The sequence below is a fragment of the Gopherus flavomarginatus genome, chromosome 6 (assembly GCF_025201925.1).
Source record: "Gopherus flavomarginatus isolate rGopFla2 chromosome 6, rGopFla2.mat.asm, whole genome shotgun sequence".
NCBI lineage: Eukaryota > Metazoa > Chordata > Testudines > Testudinidae > Gopherus > Gopherus flavomarginatus.
The window spans coordinates 95,968,035-95,991,612 of record NC_066622.1 but is presented as its reverse complement, the minus strand read 5'-3'; the positions used below and the strand labels follow the sequence as shown (position 1 = coordinate 95,991,612).

Below are 23,578 nucleotides of genomic sequence, written 5' to 3'. Positions count from 1 at the left end.
TCCCACCCTAGGGTTAGGGTTCCTAAGGTTAGGGCACTTGGAGCGAGGGTTAGGGTTCCTATGAGTAGGGTACCCCACCCCAGGGCTAGGGTTCCTAAGGGTAGGGCACTTGGAGCTAGGGTCTATAGTATAAGATGTAACCATGTTTTAACAATGCTGAGGAAGAACCATTTTTTCTCCAAAAGACTTGACTTTTTAAAGCCAGAAGACTCCTAAAGTTATGATATCACACCGCATCGATATCAATCTCTTTCCATTGCTGTTTTTAAAAAAAAATATATAAAAAGTGATATATTCATACTAATATAAAGGTAATCAAATTGCAGATTTCAGATTATTAGCTGATCATGCCAAGAGGTCAGAAAAAATCCCCTTCCCCCATGTATAGCAATGTAATGTAACAAATACTCTTTCAAGTAAGGATGTCCAGCACCAAAAATCCTAGTATATTATGTGGGATTTTCACCTCCTTCTGAAAATAGATCCCTGCCTCAAAAAATCTTTGATCTGATCTGTGTAATAAACTCTACTGTTAGTTTCTTGGGGCTGGAAACTCTCATTTTAGTCTGGAAATACCAATTTCACACTCCCCTGTTTTTATCTGGGGGGATAAGACTGAGATTTGTAACAGATACCCAGAGAATGATAGAAGCATAGGCCACTGGCAGAAGCAGAATCCCAGACTCATTTAATTAGTCAGAGACTTCTCTATACTTAAGTTTATCATTCGACTGAAGGAAGACAGGAGTTCAAGTTTTGGGGATGCCCTGCTTGTGTTCAGAATATTTGAATGAACACACACACACACACACACACACACTTCAAACCATCCCTAAGTACCACCTTTAACTACCAATAACATTTAGTTCCATACTCCAGTGTACTATAAAATTATCCCAGGAACAAAATAAAAAAGGAACCTAGATACTTTAGTACACACTTAAATTGACAGGTGTCCTGAAAGCTCTTTAGCAAAGACATCCTCAGAAACATCATATCTTGACATATCTATTATAGCAATGTCAAACTGAATGCTGAAATGGGACTTCTAAAAGAATGCTAACATTAAATGTTTCCCCTGTTTCTTTCCACTCAAAGTTTCTCCCCATCAGCTTTCTGATGTTTGTCAGCCTGGGACATGCTCAACTGGGCAACATATTGAGCAATTAATTTTTTCATATTTCTCTATTGGCAGCAAGCCATAGTTAAAGAGCTAAACACCTGCTAGGTAAAAATGCTACTTACTGCTTATTCCTGCTGTAGTTTGCTGAATTAAAAGTTCTTTATTTGAAAGCTGTAAACAAAATCTTTTTCATCTTTCAATAAAAAATGTGAATCATGTTCTCCAACAGTGTAACTTCGTTGTGATGAATGAAGGCATTGCTATTGCTCTAATCATGATAACATATCAGCTGGTTTCAGACTCAATTCCTTTTTGTCTACAATTTAATGACCATGCAATTATTTAAATTTCAGACTAACAGACTGGGCTTTAGAGATACAATGCTGCTCCCTTGCACTGAAAACACAAACTTGAAAGCAATTGAAAAGTTTCTAGACCACAGTTTCTGAATATATAATAAAATCTTTAAAATTCAGTCTGCACAAACAGAATCATGCCTGCACTAAACACAGATGCTTCATTTAAAAGTTAAGTAGCAACAGCCGAAGCATTACTTAATTTCTCAGTGTGTGATTACAGTACAACTCAGGAATCCTTAACAGGCCCATGACTTAAACTTGGCTACATTATAAAATCAATTCTTTCTCTGCTAGAGCGGTTTTTGGTGTCAGTTTTGGGCTGGCTGGGAAGAGGCAGGGAACCCCAAGTCTGAGGTCTAAGATCCTTGCCCCCAGAGGGACCTGGCTGAGGGGTCCTGGTTGTACCTACAAGCCCTGCTTGGGACTGTGTTCCTGTTGTCTAATAAACCTTCTGTTGTACTGGCTGGCTGAGAGTCACGGTGAATCGCAAGAAATGGGGAGTGCAGGGCCCTAACTCCCCCACACTTCGTAACAACTCCCTAAGCTCTTTTTGGTTTAAGTTAATTTCCTGCAGCATTACTGCCTGCAGCACATGTGCCCTTCAGGCATTTAAACAATTTCTTTCTCATGTCACTATTGATCCCATTCATTTTCCACAATCAGCTACAGTTCTAACATCACTGTCCTTAACCTTCCTCACTGAAATTTTGATGAGGCACCTATAGGGACAGCATCTTCCTTGTTTACCTTCTTTTAATCATAAATCTGATTAAGCTTTCTAAAGCTTTCCCTGTGAGCTTTTCTCATATTTTCCCCAGCAAGCTCCCTCCCTTGAGCAAATTGTCAGTCATGTGATTTATTTGCTTAATTAACCACTTAAGTTCCAAGCACCATAATTTTCATTCTTACCATACTTTATAAGACCACAACCAGGGTGAGGTGGCCATGACCTATCAAAGATATCACACAGAGAGCTGGAAATAGACTCCTGAATTCCTGACTACCAGAACTTTGGATTAGCCACACTTCCACCCTCTCTTATTTTATCTTCAGTGTTTTCTCTCATGCCTCTCACTCTCTCCGCTCTCCACCTCCTCACCACCACCACCACTACTCTCTCACTTACTGGTTCCTTCTCCCCCACATTGTCTGTCTGCTCCTTCCTACCATGATGACTGGCTCCTGGGAGGTTGGAATATATGGTGGCAGCAGATGACCCTTCAAGGCCAGGAAACAAGCGAGCGAGAAAGCCTGAACCAAACCAGTGTGAACCAGCTCTTTCTCCTCCTCCTCACTTCATGCCTCTTCCCTCTGTTGCACTCTCGGAGTCTGTATTGGGACAGTGAAGGGAAGAGGGGGAGGAAGTGGCAAGCTTTGACTGACTTTTCAACAGATCTGAGCTGAGCCTCTAGCCGCTGAGCTGAGCATAAGAACTAGAGAGAACACTTCCTCGCTCCTCACAGCTCTGCTGGTGAGTCACTTGGGCTGGGATAAAAGGCAGAGCAAAGGCAGTGTGAGTAGGCAACAGTCACACTAGCTGAGTGATACCTGACAGGTAATTCATGGTCCAGATGCTGCTGCCAGTGCTCTACTGATTTACACTCAACCACAGAGGACACAGAGTCTTTGAGCCCGGCAGGCTGCCATTAAGCAGGGAAGAGGAGACTTCATCCCTGCTGAGTGAGCGCTTGTGCGAAATCTGAGTTGAAAGCAAGCTTGACAGGCTAGGCTGTGAATGGGCAGAGATTAGTCTTGTTTGCCCAGGAAAACAGACACTCCCTCTGGTCCCATTTCCTTTACTTCTCCAGGCTGTCTCCTTTGCTCTGGTCCTGAGGGCTGGCTGGCCCACCTATTTCTTTCTTGCAGCAGATGTGAAGAGCTGATGTCCTTCCCCTTGACTGCCCTGTAAGCATCAGCTGTAGGCCCACAGCTGAGCCACTAGACAGTGTGCTGCTGTGTCGCTCAGTGTCTGAGATTTTTCTTAAATCCCTACCTCCAGGAGACCTTTGGTTACTTGAAAAAGTCAGTTTTAATTTAAAAAACCTAAGCTTTAGCCCTCTAATTACAGAGAAAAAGCTTGAAAACATGAGTCCTAAAGGCTCCAAAGCCAGAAGGTAAATAAAACCCAATCTTTATTACTTTTTGAAATCTCATGATTTTGGGGACCTGTATCGTGATTTTTATACATTTGAGGCTGGCACCTCACATCTGGAGACGGGGTTAGAGCAGAGACAATACAGACGTTGATGGGCGGAGAGCTACACAATGCACATCAAAGCGGGGGAGACTTTGTGGTCCTGCTTCCTCACTACCTTGCATTTTCTGTGTCCTTTACACCTAAACAGATTACATGTAAAATGCTAATGGATCAGAATTCTCCATTCACTTACACCAGTAGTATCCTTTTATACCCAGTTTGCACAGGTGTCAATGACTACACAAGCTGCAAAGGTCGTGGAGAATCTGGCCCCTAAGGAGAACACCACTTTTCATCTTCTGACCAAGAGAACCACCCCTCGGGAGCTAACCAATGGTAAGAGAACTTACACAAGGGAAAGGACAGAGTGCAGGGACAGAGTGGAGCAGCAACTTCCCATCTCCCCAGCCCTTCCAATAAACAATTAGGTCAATTGCATCCTTGATCACAGAGCTTCATTGTTTTTAATTTATCTTCTTATTTTGCCTCTTTCTCTATTGCTTTTATTCAAGGGAACCAGTTCTCCACCCCTTTGCACCAGTGTAGCTCCATTGATTTCAGTTGTTATACTGATGTACAGTGGTATAACCGAGAAGGAAATCAGGCCCTAGTGTTACAATTCTGCCCATTCATCTTCTACTCCTTTTCCAAATAGCATCCATCCTCCCTTGCAAAAAAGAAAAAAGTTTTTATTTAAATCTCTGTCCAGTCAATTTCTTTCTAATTTAAGGTTTGGATTTTTTTAATCCTCTCCTTTCAAAAATATGAAGTTTCTATTCTTTTTATATTCATAACCAGGCATGAAAGAACAAGGTTGCAAATACAATAGTCAGTGTTTTTTTAAGTTCTTGTGTCCTTTTGTTTGCCAAACTGCTCCCAGAAAAATGCAACTTCACCACAAGAGTAAAAGCTGACATTGAATTCTCTGCTACCTGACAGGTGTATCACAGCTTACAATTGTGCAGGAGACAGTCCTAAAATATTTTAACAGAGTTCCAACAACATTATCCATAGTGAGACTTTTGCATGTGTCCCCTGCATAGTGCAGTTTAATCACGTATCTTTGCAAAGGCATCCTAGGATAAAGTTTCCATTGCATAACATCTTCCCCAGAAGCCTGGTCTTAACGGACTGACGGCTGCACAAGTTTTCTTCCTAAACAGCCCTTCAAGAGACCCATGTCTGGAAACAGACCACTTAGCTCCTTCCATTCTGTCATTTATTCCTTCATTGCTCACTCACAACTGGATTTTGTGCTCCCTCATCAGAAGACCCCACTTCAGATTCTAAAAAATGCTTCTTTTGAGCTATTTTGCCCTCTGGTAGACTCATACCTTTAATATTCCCCTGGGTGGAGGTCCTTAAAGTGAATGGAGCCCGGCAACAGAGGAGACTGCAGCATTACCCCCCGTCCACTTACAGAGGAAGGGGACACTACAGGTATTGCTGCTAAACTGCCTTTTACCCCTACATTTCTGATACAATCCAACTGTGGCAGAGATCCATTGCATTCCTTCCCCTCCTCTGGACCCCATACTGAGTCTGAAGTGGTGGACATGCTTTGCAAACCACTTCCCAGAGTAAGGGAATGTAGTTTCACCACCTTCATACCACAGGCTCCTGTTGGCAGTTGCTCCCCAACAGCCAGCAGCTGCAACGCAAATTTTCCCCTTTTCAGTACTTACACCTATTATCTGTCCCTTCACCCCAAATCCTTCCTCACTCCAAGTACACTTCCCATGTCAGCTTCCCCACAGAAAGTGGTGAGCTGGAGCCAGTTCCCACCGGCTGTTCGCGGGAACCAGTTGTTAAATTTAGAAACCCTTTTAGAACTGGTGTAAAGGGCTTTTAAATCCAACAAAAGCTCCAGCAGCTCCCTGCCCCGGGCCCCAGCCTACCTTGCTCCAGCTCTACCTCTGCCTCCTCCTCTGAAGGCTCCCCCTCCGGGCTTCCCGCCAATCAGCTGTTAGCGCGGGAAGCCTGGGAGGGCTGAGAAGGAAGTAGCAGCTTCCTGCGGGTGAGCTGGGGCAGGAGGCACGAGGAGGGCTCTAGGCGCCACACGTCTCCAGCCCCGGCCCCAACTCCAGCCGACTAGCTGGCCGGCGCGGCTCCGGGCCGGCCCCTGATTCCGGCCGGCCAGACGGCATGGCTCCAGGCAGCGCGGTAAGGGGGGCAGGGAGCAGATGTTGGATAGAGGGCGGGGGGGATTAGAGTTGGGACTTGGGGTGGTCAGAGGGCAGGGAACAGGGGAATTGAATGAGGGCAAGGGTCCCGGGGGGGTGCAGTCAGGAAGAAGCAGGGGTTGGATGGGGCTGTGGGAGGCAGTCAGGGGCAGGGGTTCCAGGGGCAGTCGGGACAGAGAGAAGGGGTGGTTGGATGGGGCAGGGGTCCCAGGGGGGCACGACCCCCTCATGGAGTGAGGAGGAGGGAACTGGTTGTTAATATTTTGTCAGCTCATCACTGCACACAGGTATCTCCAGCCTATGGGCACAAACCCCCAGGCACCCACAGGAACAAAGCTCATAACATCAAGTGATAGCATCACAAGATCCACCAATCTGTGCACAGTAACTTCTGCATCAGTTTCCAAACAGACTCACTCTTCCACCATCACATCCAGAGAACTCGCTGAAGGAGACACCTTGGCAGGAAAAGGAAGTGAGAACTCACTCTCTCTCTAGCACACTACCATTGTGTTTGGGTTCTTAACACAACAAGAGAATGTTTAAATCCCCCAGGAACATGTATTTTCACTGAAATCTAAAGAAACATCATGAAAACATTTCTTCTTGTATTAAGTTTTGAGGACCACTACATTTTGGCCCTACACTTCTTTACATGATTCTTCTAATCCTATATAAAACTGAGCTCCCAAGACTAGATATTCAGTGATTTGCTATAATCGGGATTTCTGAAGGATTTACAAGTGATCCTATATTCACTTCTGAACACTGGTTTGTCATAGTTACCAAGGGAAACGTCTCAGTAGTGATCTATTACACCCACTTACTCTAGATTCTAAGTCAGAAGCAAATGTAACAACCTTCTGGTAGCCAGTGTACATCCATTCATCTAAGGCAGGATAAATAGCAAGGAGGAGCGGGGAAATGGGAGAGGAAGGTATCTTTGAGACCATTCTTTCACAGAGTCATAGGTCTTATCTGATCTCCTTCACAAGCCAATGAACCTCACCCAATAATTTTTGCATCAAGGCTGCAATTGTCAGCTCTCCTGTCACCAAGAAAAAAAAAGTGGCAATTTCAAAAAGTAGGCAAACAGAGGGAAGACACTAAAGAACCTGAAGCACAAAAAAACCAAAAAGATATTGAAGGGGGAAAAAACAAAATGAAGGAATCAAGAACACAGACAACTTGAAGTAACTCACTTTATTGTAAATCTGCTGCAAGAGTTTATATGCTAATTATATACATAATTAATCTGCATACTTTTTCAATGTACTGTGTGGTGGGTAACAGATATTCATCTGAAGTTTTTTTATTTTAAATCCCAGCTAAAGCAAAAGAAGGTATTGCTGTGTAAAGGATTTTAGTTCAACTTCTTAAAACATGTACATGTGAGACTGCAAGTTTGCAACATTCCTTTCACGTTTTATGTTGGCATTGTCAGAAACAATGAACCATATTGTTAGCTGGTTATAGAAGAATTTATCTTATTTTAGCGTAAGCTGAAAGTAATGAAGTGTATAGATCCTAAAAGCTGTAGCTAACAGGCTCTTTAGGAAATCTCTGTGAAGTACCTCGCCTCTCCTTTCCATAGCCCAATAGCTGCCAATCCTCATCTCTTTAGAGAAAGAGAGAGCGAGAGACTGCAGGTCAGAACCTTGTTCATTATTTCCCTACCCACCTTCAGAAATCAGAGCCTCCCCTGCTGCTATGACGTGTCATTGTTCTGCTGATGTTTTATCATATCTGTGTGGGCAGTGTTTGGATTCACGGTGCCCCTGCTGCTTAAATGAAGGTTAGACTAAATGTGGACTAGAACAATGTCCTTGGCATTTTGAGATATCTTTAGACAATGATTGCCATTTACTGTGTGAGTAGCATTTCGCAATCACATGATCAGATTCCACAACACCTACACTAAGTGTAAAATGAAGCCACAAAAATTTTATATTGTTGGCCTAACATATCACACTGCAGCTGAGGTGTGCGCTACTCAGCTCCAGTTTTCTAAGGGCTTATTTATATACAAAAAAGAGGGAAATAGGACTTTTCTAATCTAAAATAAAAGTGTCCGTACAAAAGTTTTGCACCAGTTTGACTATACTGATTTTGTTAAATTGAGACTCAAACTGTATAGATCAGGGGTCAGCAACCTTTCAGAAGTGATGTGCCAAGTCTTCATTTATTTACTCTAATTTAAGGTTTTGAGTGCCAGTAATACATTTTAAGATTTTTAGAAGGTCTCTAAGTCTATAATATATAACTAAAATATTGTTGTATGTAAAGTAAATAAGGTTTTTAAAATGTTTAAGAAGCTTCATTTAAAATAAAATTAAAATGCAGAGCCCCCTGGACCGGTGGCCAGGACTCAGGCAGTGAGAGTGCCACTGAAAATCAGCTTGCGTGCTGCCTTTGGCACGCGTGCCATAGGTTGCCTACCCCTGGTGTAGATCAACCCTTAGGCTCCTACTTCCCAACCAAATAATATGCTGTTGCCGGTACACACATCTCTAATCCATTAAAGATGATGATAAAGGGACTGTTCGGTTTTTTTTAGATAAATGAATATTACATATTTTACAGGAAAATCCTACATATTTTAATAGAAATCAAACCAACAGTTGTATAAATAAAATAGGGGCTCTATAAAAGTGATTCTTTAAACCTAAGAATGTATCGTATATCACTGGACCATACTCTCTCCCCTCTTTGAGGGGACTATAATGAATCCCCCCATTCACAATGCCAGTGGGAGCCGGCCAAGACCCATCTCCCTCCAGTGGGAGCCAGTAGCTTTTCCACTGAGTCCCACAGCTCCATTCAAATTCCTCTGCACTTTGGGGTTCCCCGGTACCAATAGTCCAGAACACACTGCACTTCTCACAAGAGCATTCTTCACTCTGGGACATAAATACGAGTTTAAGCCCATTTGTACAGGAGTTTAGCAGGACCCAAGAGAGGCTATCAGGTCCCAGCACTGTCAGGTGAACATTGCAATTCTTTCCCTAAAGGCCGCAGTCATTTTAATTCCTCTGATCCTGGGTTGGGTGTGGACTCAGGATGTGGCAGCATTGACCATTTCTGTTATCGCCAGTTAATACCTACTTGTTTTTAAATATTCACGCTAACATTATGGCCTGACAATTGCTAGTATTCCTATACAAAACTAATACAAATCAAATATTCATCCTCTGTCATATATAGCCGGGATACTTTTGAGTCAGCTGATGTTGTGGGATTGCTATTGAAGTTAAAATTGGCTATGCAGGGATCATGTAATTATTCCCGCAGCAACATTTGAATGTATATAAAAAAGATTTGATGCAGGTCACTAGTCTCCAACTACCCACCTTTTTTCAGTAGGGAGTACTGTACGGTATGTTTGAATTAGTACCTATAGCTCTGAAAGAAGAAACCCATTCACCCTATCTAATGTTTTTCTAAGATGGTCATCACCACATGATTTACACTGCTTGTTTCTTTGAAAAAGTTGGTTCCAAATAGTGCCTGCTTATTATACTTAAAGTAATTTTCTGTGAAGACTCAGTATTTCATGGGAAAATCTGATCAAGTGGTATTGTTAAATCTGAACAAAGTTATAATGAAAATAAATGTAAAATTATTAAACTACTTGTGGGAGATCATGAAAACATGTATGTGATGCATTAGCTTCTGTTTGTAATACGATTGCATGAGTAGTCTGTTCTTAAATATTAAATATGCATTTACCTTCTCCAGCTAGCCCAGAAACAAAATTGATACATTAGCTCTTTAGCAAGTGAAAATCATTTTCAATTTCATTAGTTTGTTTTATTTTTTTCATACATTCGGTAATTTCAATATGTCACAGTGAAAGATGCTATTGACCAGCTTTTAAAAAATATATAGTGAATGTACTGTAGCTTAAAAAATGTGATTCATTGTTGCTAGGCTTAATTTTCAATCCTATTTCAGTTTTTATATTATGGTTAACATGAAGCCAACTATTTAAACACAGTGCACAATAGTTACGGATGAATCCAAGCCCCTGCTGTCAGCACAAATGCTGTGTCTTGCTGTGCTCCCACTACAAGTACACAGGATTATGTTTGGACAGAGGATTAAGAGGGTATGGAAGCAGCTGAGATTGGAAACCAGAGGTTTGCCATTTTCATTCTTTGTGCTACATATTATTTCATTTCATTTGGCAATCCATTAAATAAAAGTGTGATTTTTTTAAGTCACACCGAAGGGTACTGACTATTTTCAAGATTTCTATAAATCTCAGCCTATTTTACTGTCCATGTCCCACTGATAAATATCAAACAGACATTCCTGTTTCATCCGCCGCTGGTTGGCACTTGCCCATTAATAAACCATCTTTATCAACTGCCTGGCTGCTGAGCTCAGGTACTACTGATAGGTTTAAAAAGTTCACATCAGCCTGTGTCTCTGCTGCTCACCCCATGTCACTGAAGAGTCATTTTTGAAGTGAGCAACAAAACATGTTGTTCCCACAAGAGTTAATTTAGCATGATTGGAGACATGCAGATCAGCAGCCAGGGGACTAAGAAAGATGGAAAGAAACATTTCCACAAAATGGAAACAATCTGATTTTTAAAATTTGAATGGGGAGGAAAGACTAGAAGGAAAACAAGAACCAGAGAAATTAATGTGGCCTTGTTCTAGAAAACATTCCTGGGACATGGAGATTGAAAGAGGTGTAATGGGGTGGTCTGTCCCTTTAAAGGCTGAGGGGCAGGGAGCTAGGGTGACCAGATGTCCCGATTTTATAGGGACAGTCCAGATATTTGGGCCTTTTTCTTATATAAGTGGCTATTACCCTCCACTCCCGTCCCAATTTTTCACACTTGCTATCTGGCCACCTTACAGGGAGCAGTGAGCCCTGTTCTGAACAGAAGCACAGCAGGCAGGTGCTGGGAAGCGGCCAATCCAGCAAGATAGCATTTTGTGATTGGATCTGATTCACAGGTGAAGGCTATAAATAAGGGCTCCAGGCCATGAAAAAGCCTGAGACCAAAAACCAGCTGAGAATACACTCTCCTATGGGCTGCAGCTGATTTTTGTACAGTACATCCACTTTCTAACCGTATGGGGGGTGCACTGTATTATAACTAGTCTGGAACCAAGACAGTAAAAATGTAGTAATTAGGGCTGTCCATTACTTGCAGTTAACTCACCAATTAACTCAAAAGATTGTGATTAAAAAATTAATAGTGATTAATCACAATTTTAATCACACTGTTAAACAATAGAATACCAATTCTATATAAGAAAAAGGCCCAAATTGAAATGTATTAAATATTTTTGATGTTTTTCTACATTTTCAAATATATTTATTTCAAATACAAAGTATACAGCACTTACTTTATATTATTTTTATTACAATTTGCACTGTAAAAATGATAAACAAAAGAAATATTTTTTAATTCACCTCATACAAACACTGAAGTGCAATCCCTTTATCGTGAAAGTGCAACTTACAATTGTAGCTTTTTTTGTTACATAACTGCTCTCAGAAACAAAATAATGTAAAACTTTAGAGCCTACAAGTCCACTCAGTCCTACTTCTTGTTCAGCCAATCGCTAAGAAAAACAAGGTTGTTTACATTTACGAGAGATAATGCTGCCTGCTTATTTACAATGTCACCTGAAAGTGAGAACAGGCATTCACATGGCACTTTTGTATTAAAAAATAAAATATAAAGTGAGCACTGTACACTTTGTATTCTGCATTGTAACTGAAATCAATATATTTGAAAATGTAGAAAACAATCCAAAATATTTAAATAAATGGTACTCTATTATTGTTTAATGGTACGATTAAGTTTTTAATCTTTCAATTAATTTTTTCAATCATGTGATTAATCGAGATGAATTTTTAATCACTTGACAGCCCTAGTAGTAATACATGTTTCATTGAACATAATGTTTCATTGGACAAAGTTAATTAATTTATTCCAATTTGTATATCTATTTTAAAAAACAAAAATGAACAAATATACCCACTAGAGATGTACAGTACCAGAATCTCGATACTCACTGAGGCAGACCAAGCTAAGGCTAAAAACCCCTAAAACCCTGAAAAACTGGGTGACAAACACAGGTTAACATTAGTGGGGCAGGAGATCAATTAAGCACTTCAAAAGCTGATTTTTGGGGGAAAAAATTACATTTATGTGACCTGCTCTATCACACTATGTATGGCATTCGGTCATGTAGCAGCAATGAGTCTATTGTAACAACCCAGAATATAGTGCTAACTAGCATGAGGATACCCCAACCTCCACTCAAGTTGCTGAGGGTCAAAGATTTGACTTGTTCTGCACTGGTGGTGGTTCTAGTCTAGCTGCTAGCTAATAGTGGGTATTTCTTATTAATCTCCACCCAAGTTATTTTGTGTAGTCATTGAGCAAAATCTCTAATGCACTTGTACAAATGTACTTAAATATTTATCTTTGTTTTTAATTTTCTCCAACATTATGCAATCTTTTTGCCACAGCAGTAATTAGGGCAGCTCCCTTTCCACTTCCATCTTCAGACAGCATGAAAGTCACATCACACCGAGGTGCCATTTCTTTCACTGTTTCCCGTAAAATCCCAGAAAAACTAAAAGAAAAAAAAAACACAACACTTTACAATGTGTAAATGGAGTGATCATTTCTACATGTTTATAAATTATTTAAATCACCACTTATTTAATTGTGTATTCTGAAATTTTTAGTTAGCTGATTTTATGCTCATGATTATCATAGACGACCACCATAATGTACCCCCAGGAATAAGGGATCCTGAGTGCATCCATGTTGTTCACATCCTCTCTTCACTAACGCAGACTAAAAAAGGTTTGTTTCACCTATAGGAAGCAAGGGGCCAAACAAATTAGAGCGCATCAAACAACATCTTCCTTTGGTTCTCCCCCCATCCCTTAAGTATGTTCTGCCTCCTACAACAGGAAACAGAAACAAATTCTTCCATTCTGTGAGATCGTGAGAGAAGAGGACCCATTTCCTCAGAGGGAACCATGTGTCACTTAATGTTGTTTCTCTCTCTAGCACGCAGCAGCAGGCAACACAGGGTTCCAGATTCTTTTAATATAAAGAAGCACTGAGGCCTTCTCTGGCGCTACTAGTCTGGCCAGCTCTTTGCCATCTCACCCATTGTACTTTATGGGAATTTCACTTTGCCTGTTCCAAGGGGTGCAATAGTGAACATGGAGCTTTTTAGGTGCCAAGGGGTTCTGATGATGAAGTCCCATCAGGAGCTAATGCAGGAATTTGTACTGCAGGTAATTCAGAAGAGAAAAGAAGGGAAGAAGAGATGCCAAAAGAAAGTACACCTCTACCCCAATATAACGCCACCTGATATAACACGAATTCGGATATAATGCCGTAAAACAGCCCCACTCTGGGGGGGCGGAGCTGCCTGCTCCGGCGGATCAAATGAAATTCGATATAACGCGGTTTCACTTATAATGCGGTAAGATTTTTTGGCTCCTGAGGACAGCGTTACATCAGGGTAGAAGTGTAGTTAAATCTATGGAAACATTTCCATACCCTAAGTTGGTCAGTTGGGAAATGGCAACTATAAATTCCTCTCTATAAAATGTGTGAAAAGTTAACGTAATCTGGAAACATATTAACTGCAAACAAAAAAAAGTGGCACTTCCCATCTTGGTCACAGTTTTTATTCAGTTTTCCTACCTTCCCTACCATCATGAACTGAAGAGAGCAGAGAAGCCTCATATTTTAGAAACTACTGAGGATGATAGGCAGTCTTCCTTCTGCAAAGCGGGTCTTCTGATGCGGCTAGTTTGGCAGCAAATTCTACACCTTCCTCTACCCTCGTTAGACCTCATTCACAGAACATAGATGTAACCTTCCATTTGAACAAGGCCACCTGTTTGGCAAAAATTTGGCCAAAGTCATCACCAAAAATGTTAAAGGTCCAAAATGCCAAAGATTCATTTAGAACCATTAGAAACTTCTTCCGTTACAGGTTTCCAGCATGAAGATTTCCTTTTAACTGAGATTGGGAGGGGGGCCGGGTTTCTCCCCCAACTGGAATTTTAATACATTTTAAGCATCCAAAAAGGCCATAAAAAAAGGAAATGTTAAGGATAATACATGTGCTAAATGAACCAGAGAAGTACACAGTGTTTGACAGATGCAGCTGTTGGCTTGGCACAAGAATAGAGCTGACTTACTATAAATTAATGAGATGATAAATATGCCTTTATTAGTTAACATTTATACTGTATTCTCTTCTAGGACCAACCAGGTCAGCGCCCGTTGTATCTAGGCATTTATGCTGTATAAAAAGAGTTTAGGTAGTTTCTAAATGTATTTAACTAAAAAGAGAAACCTTAATTTCTTGCTTGCTGTGGAAGCTAAAAGATTGGAAACTAGCTCTTCTGTTTAACTCAGAATCAATCATTATAACCTCAGCAGCAAGTTTCCCTTTCTTCAGTCAAGCTGCTTTGAACTAATACAGTACAAGGCGGCACTGCTTTGAGCCTCTCTCTTGGCAGTTTTCAACCCTTAGACCAAATTAATAAGTAGACTTCAGGGATACACGTTCATTTCTTGAGGATAACCTTTCAGTTTCTATAATCTAAACAGACTATTGAATACAGTTTTGTTTGTTTTCTTAATGGACTCTTAAGTCAACACTAAAGCAAAGAAGGAACAAAGTACTCACTGCGGGTGTAGTTTGTATAAAGTTCCATCCACTCCAACAGTGATTTTCAAATGCTCTAGATTTCTGTTTTCTCTCTTCTTCTCTACTATAGCAGCCAGTCCTGCTCCACATAGCTGGGCTGCTCTCTTTGAAACAGCACCACACACCTCCTTTACGATAATGCTGTCATCACAAGTGCTGTCCAATCCAAGCTGCTGCAGAATTCTTCTAACCTGAAGAAGGGCGAGCCGGTCACTGTGTTCATACAAACACAACAGCAACTTTTGGTTAGGAGATACTGTGCGTACTTTTGGATTTTTAGTCTTACAAATGAAACCGAATTGTTAGAGATTAGCTCTGAAGAAAAGCCCAAACACCCTTAATTGGGAGGGTGGTTCTGATTGGAATCCAAATCCAAATTTTACATCTTGAGCCCATCTGTAATTGCTATGAATACCACTTAAGAGGAATGAGTTTTTAAAAGGCACAAATAGCTGTTGGGCACTTCTCATTGAAAATCAGTAGGAATTAGGCACCTCACTGCCATTTCTGCCTTTGAAAATCTACCACCAAAGGGTCACAAGTCAGCCACTCTATTTTTTTTAGCATCTTTTCCTTCAGGATCAAAAAGTGATTTTACTCTGAAGATCATGGACAAGCACCCACACACATGCATACACATGTACATTCAGAGCACAGTTCTTTTTTATAATCCATTATTAATACTCTTTTTGTAAAGGTAGTAACACTTGAGTGCCTCAGCAAACACAGTGAATGAGATAAAGGCTGTGCATGGTGGTAGGATTTTTAAGATGACATGGTTAGGAGTGATTATCCCCATTCTTACCTAACAATTACAGAATAGTTATGCAACTCCCTCCCTATCCCTGCTCCTATTTTTAACAGCCTTCTAGGAAGAGGATTACTCCATGTTTTTGTGGGGGAATCACAGAATCATAGGACTGAAAAGGACTTGGAAAGGTCATCTCGTTCAGTCCCCTACACTCATGGCAGGACTAGGTATTATTTAGAACATTCCTGACAGGTGTTTGTCTAACCTGCTCTTAAAAATCTCCAGTGATGAAGATTCCACAACCCCCATAGGCAATTTATTCCAGTGCTTAACCACCTTGACAGGAAATTTTTCCTAATGTGCAACCTAAATCTCCCTTGGTGCAATTTAAGCCCATTGCTTCTTGTCCTGTCCTCAGAGGTTAAGAACAATTTACCTCCTCCTCCTTGTAACAACCTTTTATGTACTTGAAAACTGTTATGTCCCCTTTCAGTCTTCTCCTCTCCATGCTAAACAAACCCAATTTTTCAATCTTCCCCTCGTAGGTCACGTTTTCTAGACCTTTAGTCATATTTGTTGCTGTCCTCTGGACTTTCTCCAGTTTGTCCACATCTTTCCTGAAATGTGGCACCCAGAATTGGACACAATACTCCAGCTGTGGAGTACAGTGGAAGAATTACTTCTCATGTCTTGCTTATAACACTCCTGCTAATACATCCCAGAAAGCTTTTTTGGAATGTGGGGGGACAACAGTTTTACACTGTTGACTCATATTTAGCTTGTGATCCACTATGACCCGCAGATCCCTTTCCACAGTACTGCTTCCTAGGCATTCATTTCCCATTTTGTATGTGTGCAACTGACTGTTCCTTCCTAAATGGAGTACTTTGCATTTGTCCTTATTGAATTTCATCCTACTTACTTCAGAACATTGCTCCAGATCATTCTGAATTTTAATCCTGTCCTCCAAAACACTTGCAACCCCTCCCAGCTTGGTATCATCCACAAACTTTGTAAGTGTACTCTGTATGCCATTATCTAAACCACTGATGAAGATTCTGAACAGAACTGGACCCAGGACTGATCCCTGAGGTACCCTACTCGGCATGCCTTTCTAGCTTGATTGTGAACCACTGATAACTACTCTCTGGGAATGGTTTTCCAACCAGTTGTTCACTCACTTTATAATAGCTCCATCTAGATTGCATGACCGTCTGATAAACAAACAAATTAAGAAAATATGAGACAGTATCCAAAGCCTTACTAAAGTCAAGATATACCATACCTGCTGCTTCCCCCTTATCCACAACACTTTTTACTCTGTCAAAAAAAACCTTGGTTTGATATGATTTGTTCTTGACAAATCCATGCTGACTATTACTTATCACCTTATCATCATCTAGGTGTTTATATCCTCCATTATCTTTCCAGGTAGTGAAGTTAAGATGACTGGTGTGTAATTCCCTGGGTGTCCTTATTTCCCTTTTTTATAGATAGGCACTATATTTGCCCTTGACTATTGAATATTGCCATGGAATATTGACTAGGGGTTATAGAAGGGATCGGGGCCAACACTCTTACAAAATGATGAGTCTCGATGTAAACCTGGCTGGTTGCTTAATCTCTCTGTGCCTCAGATAATCTCTCTTTAAAATGGATATAATACTTACTCCACATAAGCCACATAGCTATGCCAATATAAGTTCCCAGTGTAGACCAGCCCTCAGACAAATTCCATTTACTTCAGTTGGGAGCAGAGCCCAGGGCAAGATTTCAAGATTTGAGCCAGAATTTTGTCACTTCCTGACCTCAATAGCTCCTATTTGCACAGAAGCAATTGGCAATGAAAGAAGACAGAAACCACCTCACTCTAATGAATTACTTTACCTTTCAATATGAGACAGGAATTTTGTCTCAAATATTCCTCTTGTCCTGAGCGATTCTGAAATCTGACCTCTGAACAGAAGTCCATGTTTGGTTAAGTCAATCAAAATTTGCCTCACTATTTCACCCAAATACATTCCACTGGTCATTTTTTCATACCTATTTTACAAAACATAAATACAAATAATTAAAAGATGGCAAATTCTGTTTAATACCATTGGTAGTACACCCCCTAAAAATATTTAAAACTCGGGTAATTCCACTACCTAAAAGCACTGTTGCTTGGCTGTAAAAAAACCAACACATTATATTACAATTACTTCAAACGCAAACACTAGTTACAATATTTCATGTTCTAAAGAAGATAAAGAAATGAGAAAGAACACACAAAAAATTAAATATAATGCATTGATTGAAGTCCCAGTTTTAGGTTAACTAACATTTTACCAAGCTTCCCCCACCTTTAACATTGATGGCTGATATAAATTAAATCCAGATAAGTTCTGGCCTTGCAAAACCAAACTCAGCCTCCTCAACTCATTTTTTGCAGGATTTATTTTGAAGTTTGTTTTTAATACAAAACTTTCATAATTAACTTTATCTGGAAAGTATTCACAGTTGAGTATTTTATCCTAGTGTCAAGCCAAGTGGAACAGTAAAGTGAAAGGATGACAGGACGACACAGTCATGCTTATGTTTTGCATATGTGTCTTAAAAGATGTTCTGTTTTGCAAATCACCTGTTTTAGCAATGTTGATGTGGGGACAGAGAAATAACTTAGTCCAGATATAAAGAACATAGGCAATCTGCATGATTTATAGTTTGGCAAATGAATTACGATACCAAAATCTCCTTGTAAATTACTTGTTTAAAAAAAAAAAAGCAGTTCAGGTTCAGGGAAGTTGCAGTAACCCATTCAACATCTAAAAACAATAAAATCAGCTTTACCTCTGTTTCCCAGGATTTAATGAACCCTCATCCACTTCTTTATCATATTTTGTTCTGATACTATCAATGCACCCATTGTCACCAAATCCTCCCCATTCCGTGTTAATGCACATTTTCCCTTCAGTCCCTTCCATGATTTCAATATTCTTCATCTCTTCCATGTAGCACACGTTGCTACCTGTTCCTGGGAGAAAGCAACAGGGCTTCAGTCACATCTAGTTACAGAGTAGCTGAAATGCATAGAAGGAAATCATGGTGTCTACACTGTGAAATATTTAAATGTCACTCTCCTGAACCAGATCCGTATTACAAAGATATCCCAAGATCTTAATAGAAATCAGTGTCAACAAGTGGCCTTTCTGATAGTATCTTCTACATCACTGAAATACAAACATTCAGAACTGAGGTAGGTTTTCCACAGAATTTGCCATAGAAATTAAGAGTACTGGAGATTTCCTATTACTGCAATGCCCTCATGGGAAGCTCACTGGAGAAAAGGAGATGGGGTAGGAAGGCCCAGAGTCAGGTGACTGAATACTACCCAACTGATATTTGCATCACATTTTGCAGGCCAGACAACTCACGCTACTGTAAAAGTTATTTGGCTCAATCATATTTTGTTTTATCCCACGTCATATTTGCTTGTTCAGTGTTGTTACACACTGGCCAGGCATCTTTATCTGCCCAACTACAATGAACCCTGAGTCCTTTTATTCGGAGGATATACCAGATTCACAGCTCATCTCTGCATGTGAAAACATTCTCCAAAAGAACATAACATCTGAATCTAAAAATAGTTAAGCGGGCAGAGTACCATCTTCAGTGCTTAATTTGTGCCAGGGCTGGGTCCTGGCATCTCTGGGCTTTCCACATCAGTTATGAAAGTAAATCAATTGCTTAAGCCCTGGCACCTAATTGCTTGAGCCATGGCACCTCTTTCATTGTGCATTAAGCACTAATCATCTTCCTACAATATTAAGCACAGTCTCTAAGGATTCCCTCATTATATTCTGCTTTAAACACCCTTCCCTGTCCTCACCACACATAAGGCTTACAGGCTAGCCACTAAGGGTGTGTCTACACTGCCCATGTTACAGTGTGGCCATGGCAGACATGGGCAGTGCAGTCACACTCTATCGCTGGGGGAGAGCTCTCCCAGTGATTAAAAAACAAAACAAAACACCCAGAACGAGGGGAGGTAGCTTTATTGCTGGATTCCAGCACTGTCTATCCTGGCACTTTTCAGCGCTAAAACTTCTTGCTCAGGGGTGTGTTTTTTCACACCCCTGAATGACTAAAGTTTTTGCACTGAAAGTAGCAGTGTAGACACAGCCTTAAATTGTAACACTAGAGGAAGAGATGAAACTTCATCCAGAACATGTCACAGCCTTTCCCCCAGCTATATTCACAGCCCCAGGGTGGTGTATTAGAAACAATAAAAATTACAAGCCGTCACTTTAAATCCTGGTCCAGCTTGCAGGCTAGAGACTTTGTAGGAAAGTGTGTGATCAACTATACCTCGCAGAGTCAGTTTGCAGAAAGCTAGAGTAAGGTGGGGTGAGCTGTGCTGCTCTGTTTTAGTGATCAGCCTATTTTGTTTCCCTCCTTTTGGGGGGTTTTCTGTGTCCTGAATTCTAAGAAATAAAGTAGTCTTATTTTAAAGCTTTCCAGTAGAAAACATTTAATGTTTGTATCCAATTTATCTTTTGTAGGTTGTGAAACATAACACACTATCAGTACAAGCAGCAAAGAATCCTGTGGCACCTTATAGACTAACAGACGTTTTGGAGCATGAGCTTTCGTGGGTGAATACCCACTTCCTCAGATGCATGTAATGGAAAAATCCAGGGGCAGGTATATATATGTGTGCTAGCAAGCAAGCTAGAGATAACGAGGGATAACGAGGTCAGTTTAATCAGGGAGGATGAGGCCCTGTTCTAGCAGTTGAGGTGTGAAAACCAAGAGAGGAGAAACTGGTTCTGTAATTGGCAAGCCATTCACAGTCTTTGTTCAATCCTGAGCTGATGGTGTCAAATTTGCAGATGAACTGAAGCTCAGCAGTTTCTCTTTGAAGTCTGGTCCTGAAGTTTTTTCCTCCCACCAATTCCCTGGTGAGTACAGACTCAATTTCCCTGAAGTAAAGAAAAACTTCAGGACCAGACTTCAAAGAGAAACTGCTGAGCTTCAGTTCATCTGCAAATTTGACACCATCAGCTCAGGATTGAACAAAGACTGTGAATGGCTTGCCAATTACAGAACCAGTTTCTCCTCTCTTGGTTTTCACACCTCAACTGCTAGAACAGGGCCTCATCCTCCCTGATTAAACTGACCTCGTTATCCCTCGTTATCTCTAGCTTGCTTGCTAGCACACATATATATACCTGCCCCTGGATTTTTCCATTACATGCATCTGAGGAAGTGGGTATTCACCCACGAAAGCTCATGCTCCAAAACGTCTGTTAGTCTATAAGGTGCCACAGGATTCTTTGCTGCTTTTACAGATCCAGACTAACACGGCTACCCTCTGATACTTGACTATCAGTACAGTGACTGAAAATTAGTTAATCCCATTCTCCTACATCCTGGGGCAGATCATTACCACTGAGCTATCAAACCAGCACAAATTCTCCAAACATTAATAGTTCTTATGACAGACTTTATCTGTTTCAACGGTAAGATTTTTTTTCTATCACAAATCAACTGATCATTTAAATATTTTGCTTTCATTTTAAAACAAGTAATTTGACTAGTATTTTACCTGCAATAAAGCCAATTTCACAATTTGGATCCTCATAGCCACATGTCATCATTGTCCCAACAGTGTCATTTACCACTGCTACAATATCCAAGTCAAACTCCTGCAAAGGAAATCATATTATTTAGAAAGAGGTGCAACTGTTTAAACAAACCAAATAGATAGGAATAGAATTCCTTACATTTCTGCGTTTAATGGCCTCTCTTAGCATATCAACAACATCCTCTCCTTCACAGTCTGTTGCCTTGAAACCTTTTGTCCACTCCACAAGTGCTCCCTATAACAAAACAGCAACAAAAATGACAAATGTAATTAGATGTGAATCCTGTGCACTGAATGGGGCAGGGTCCTGTGGAAAAAGTAGTATGTAAGCATGTAATTAATGACTGTATCATTTATACAAGGGGGCTAAATTAAGGTTACACAGGTAATCTTCATTCTGCCATTTCCTAACATTTGAGTGCTTGACTTTTGCAAACTTAATAATGTTCTCTTAATGTAGTTTTTTTATGTATAATATACTTTCGGCCTGTGTAAAACCCAGCTTCCACTGTGCTGACTCCACTTGCAAAGGCGGATTTACCATATAATAAACAGTGCGGTGGCACAGAGCCCTCAGTGACAGGGGGTGCCAAAATGAAGGACAAAACTCATCTGACAACCTGCCCCTGAGTCCCGGCAGGTGGCACAGCAGGGCTCAGGCAGGCAGGCTGCCTGCATTCCATGGCGAGTTGCTCCACGCCACTCCTGGAAATGGCCAGCTGCTGGCATATCTCTGCATGCCCCTGGGGGCAGCTCCGTGCGCTGCCCCCCACCCCAGGCAGCTCACGAAGACCCACTGCCTCCCTCCCCCCAAGGGACAAACAGAGACGTACCAGCAACAGTGCAGCAGGGCTAAGGCAGCTCCCTGCCTGCGTTGCCTCCCTCTCTCTGCGCTGCTATCAGAAGCAGCCGGCATCTCCCTGCGGCTCTGGGGATAGGGGGGTGGGGGAAGAGAGTCTCCATGTGTTTCCCCCACCCTGAGCACCAACTCCGCAGCTCTGATTGGCTGGGAACTGCAGCCAATGGGAACTGCGGAAGCCGTGTGCAGAGACTCCCCTGCCCCCCACCTAGAAGCTGCTGCCAGAAGGGTGTGCCGGTTGCTTTTAGAGCTGCAAAGCCCAAGGTAAGCACCACCCCCCTGCCTCAGCCCAGAGCCCGCACCCAAACTTTCTCCCAGAGCCTGCACCCCTCACCTTAATCCCCTGCCCCAGCCTAGAGCCCACCCCATACCCCCTCCCACCCCCAACCCCCTGCCCCAGCCTAGAGCCCGACCCAGCACCCAAACTCCCTCCCAGAGCCCGACTCCTACACCTCAACTCTGTGCCTCAATAGAGGTACCTCACTTTATTTTCATTTACTTCCTATTACTTATAATATAGGAGGAGGAGGAAGAGGAAGAAAAAAAGAAAGAAAAACATGGAGGGGGGAGATAAGAGAGAATATTCCTTTTCTTGGCTCGGTCCTGAGGGGGAGCCCCAAAAATGAAGCTACGCACAAGGCCCCACTAACTCTAAATCCCCCACTGTCCACTTGGTTTGCTGTTGACAGCTTTACTCCATGGTTTATTAAGATTCTGAACCATGCTTGCAGCACAAACAGTGGTTCAATTTGTAAAGTTATGTCCCTAAATACTAGACATTACCAAGGTGTACCTTGTTACCAGAACAGAGACACAATTAGATCGGAAGAAGATAGCCTCACATATGCCATTATTATTTGACCACGTTTGTGAGTGAACTATGACAAGAATTATATTTACTGTAAATAATTAAGCAATCAACTTAATGAGTTTTAAGAAATTTCCATTGCAAAATTTCTGCTTATTTGATGAGTGATACTGGGGATTCTTATCTAGGGGTTTGGCTACCCTTGCAGGTGTGCAGCGCTGGGAGTTAAAGCTGTCTTAGTACAGCTGTGTAGGGAAAGCGTTGGAGTGTGGCCACCCTGACAGCTACCAGCCTTGCTGCAGTGTGGCCACATTGGCAGCATTTGCAGCGGTGTTGGGAGTGGTGCATTACGGAAAGCTATCCCACAGAGCACCTCGTCCCATTTTGGCGCCATGGGTTGTGGGAAGGAGGAGGAGGGTGCAGGTCATTCTGTTTCCTGTCCCAACGCCCCGTGATGCATCGCTTCACATCCCAGCAATCCCTGTTTTTCAGTCCACGTTTGGCACCATCTTGACTCTCAACGGTTTCTCTGCAGCACGATTTCTGTGGGAAATGGAACCCAAACTGCTGAGGAGTATGCTGACAAGTCTCGCCAGCACATCATGTTTGGCAGTTGAGCCATTCCTTAAGATACAAAGTGATGAGGAGTCTGACGATGATAGCGAGTCGCCTGACACATATGAAACTAAATTGCTTGTGGCATTCACGGAAATGCTCAGCACCGTGGAACACCGCTTTAGGGCTCAGGAAACAAGCACTGAGTGGTGGGATCACATCGTCATAGAAGTCTGGGATGATGAGCAGTGGCTGCAGAACTTTCAGATGAGAAAAGCCACTTTCATGGGACTGTGTGCTGAGCTCACTCCCACCCTGCGGCACAAGGACACGAGATTGAGAGCTGCCCTGCCAGTGGAGAAGCGGGTGGCTATTGCAATCTGAAAGCTGGCA

General features: G+C 41.6%; 1 protein-coding gene across 1 annotated transcript in view; it reads right to left on the bottom strand.

The window, feature by feature from the left end:
• Positions 1-7,065: 7,065 nt before the first annotated feature.
• HKDC1 (hexokinase domain containing 1) overlaps positions 7,066-23,578 on the bottom strand; it is a 47,975-nt gene continuing 31,462 nt past the window's right edge. Inside the window, exons 13-18 of the mRNA XM_050959337.1 lie at positions 21,103-21,198; positions 20,925-21,024; positions 18,167-18,350; positions 17,222-17,377; positions 14,563-14,796; positions 7,066-12,471 (exon numbers count right to left, since the gene is read on the bottom strand). Coding sequence (XP_050815294.1) covers positions 12,327-12,471; positions 14,563-14,796; positions 17,222-17,377; positions 18,167-18,350; positions 20,925-21,024; positions 21,103-21,198 — 915 coding nt within the window. The 3' untranslated portion in view covers positions 7,066-12,326. The remainder of the gene's footprint in view (positions 12,472-14,562; positions 14,797-17,221; positions 17,378-18,166; positions 18,351-20,924; positions 21,025-21,102; positions 21,199-23,578) is intronic.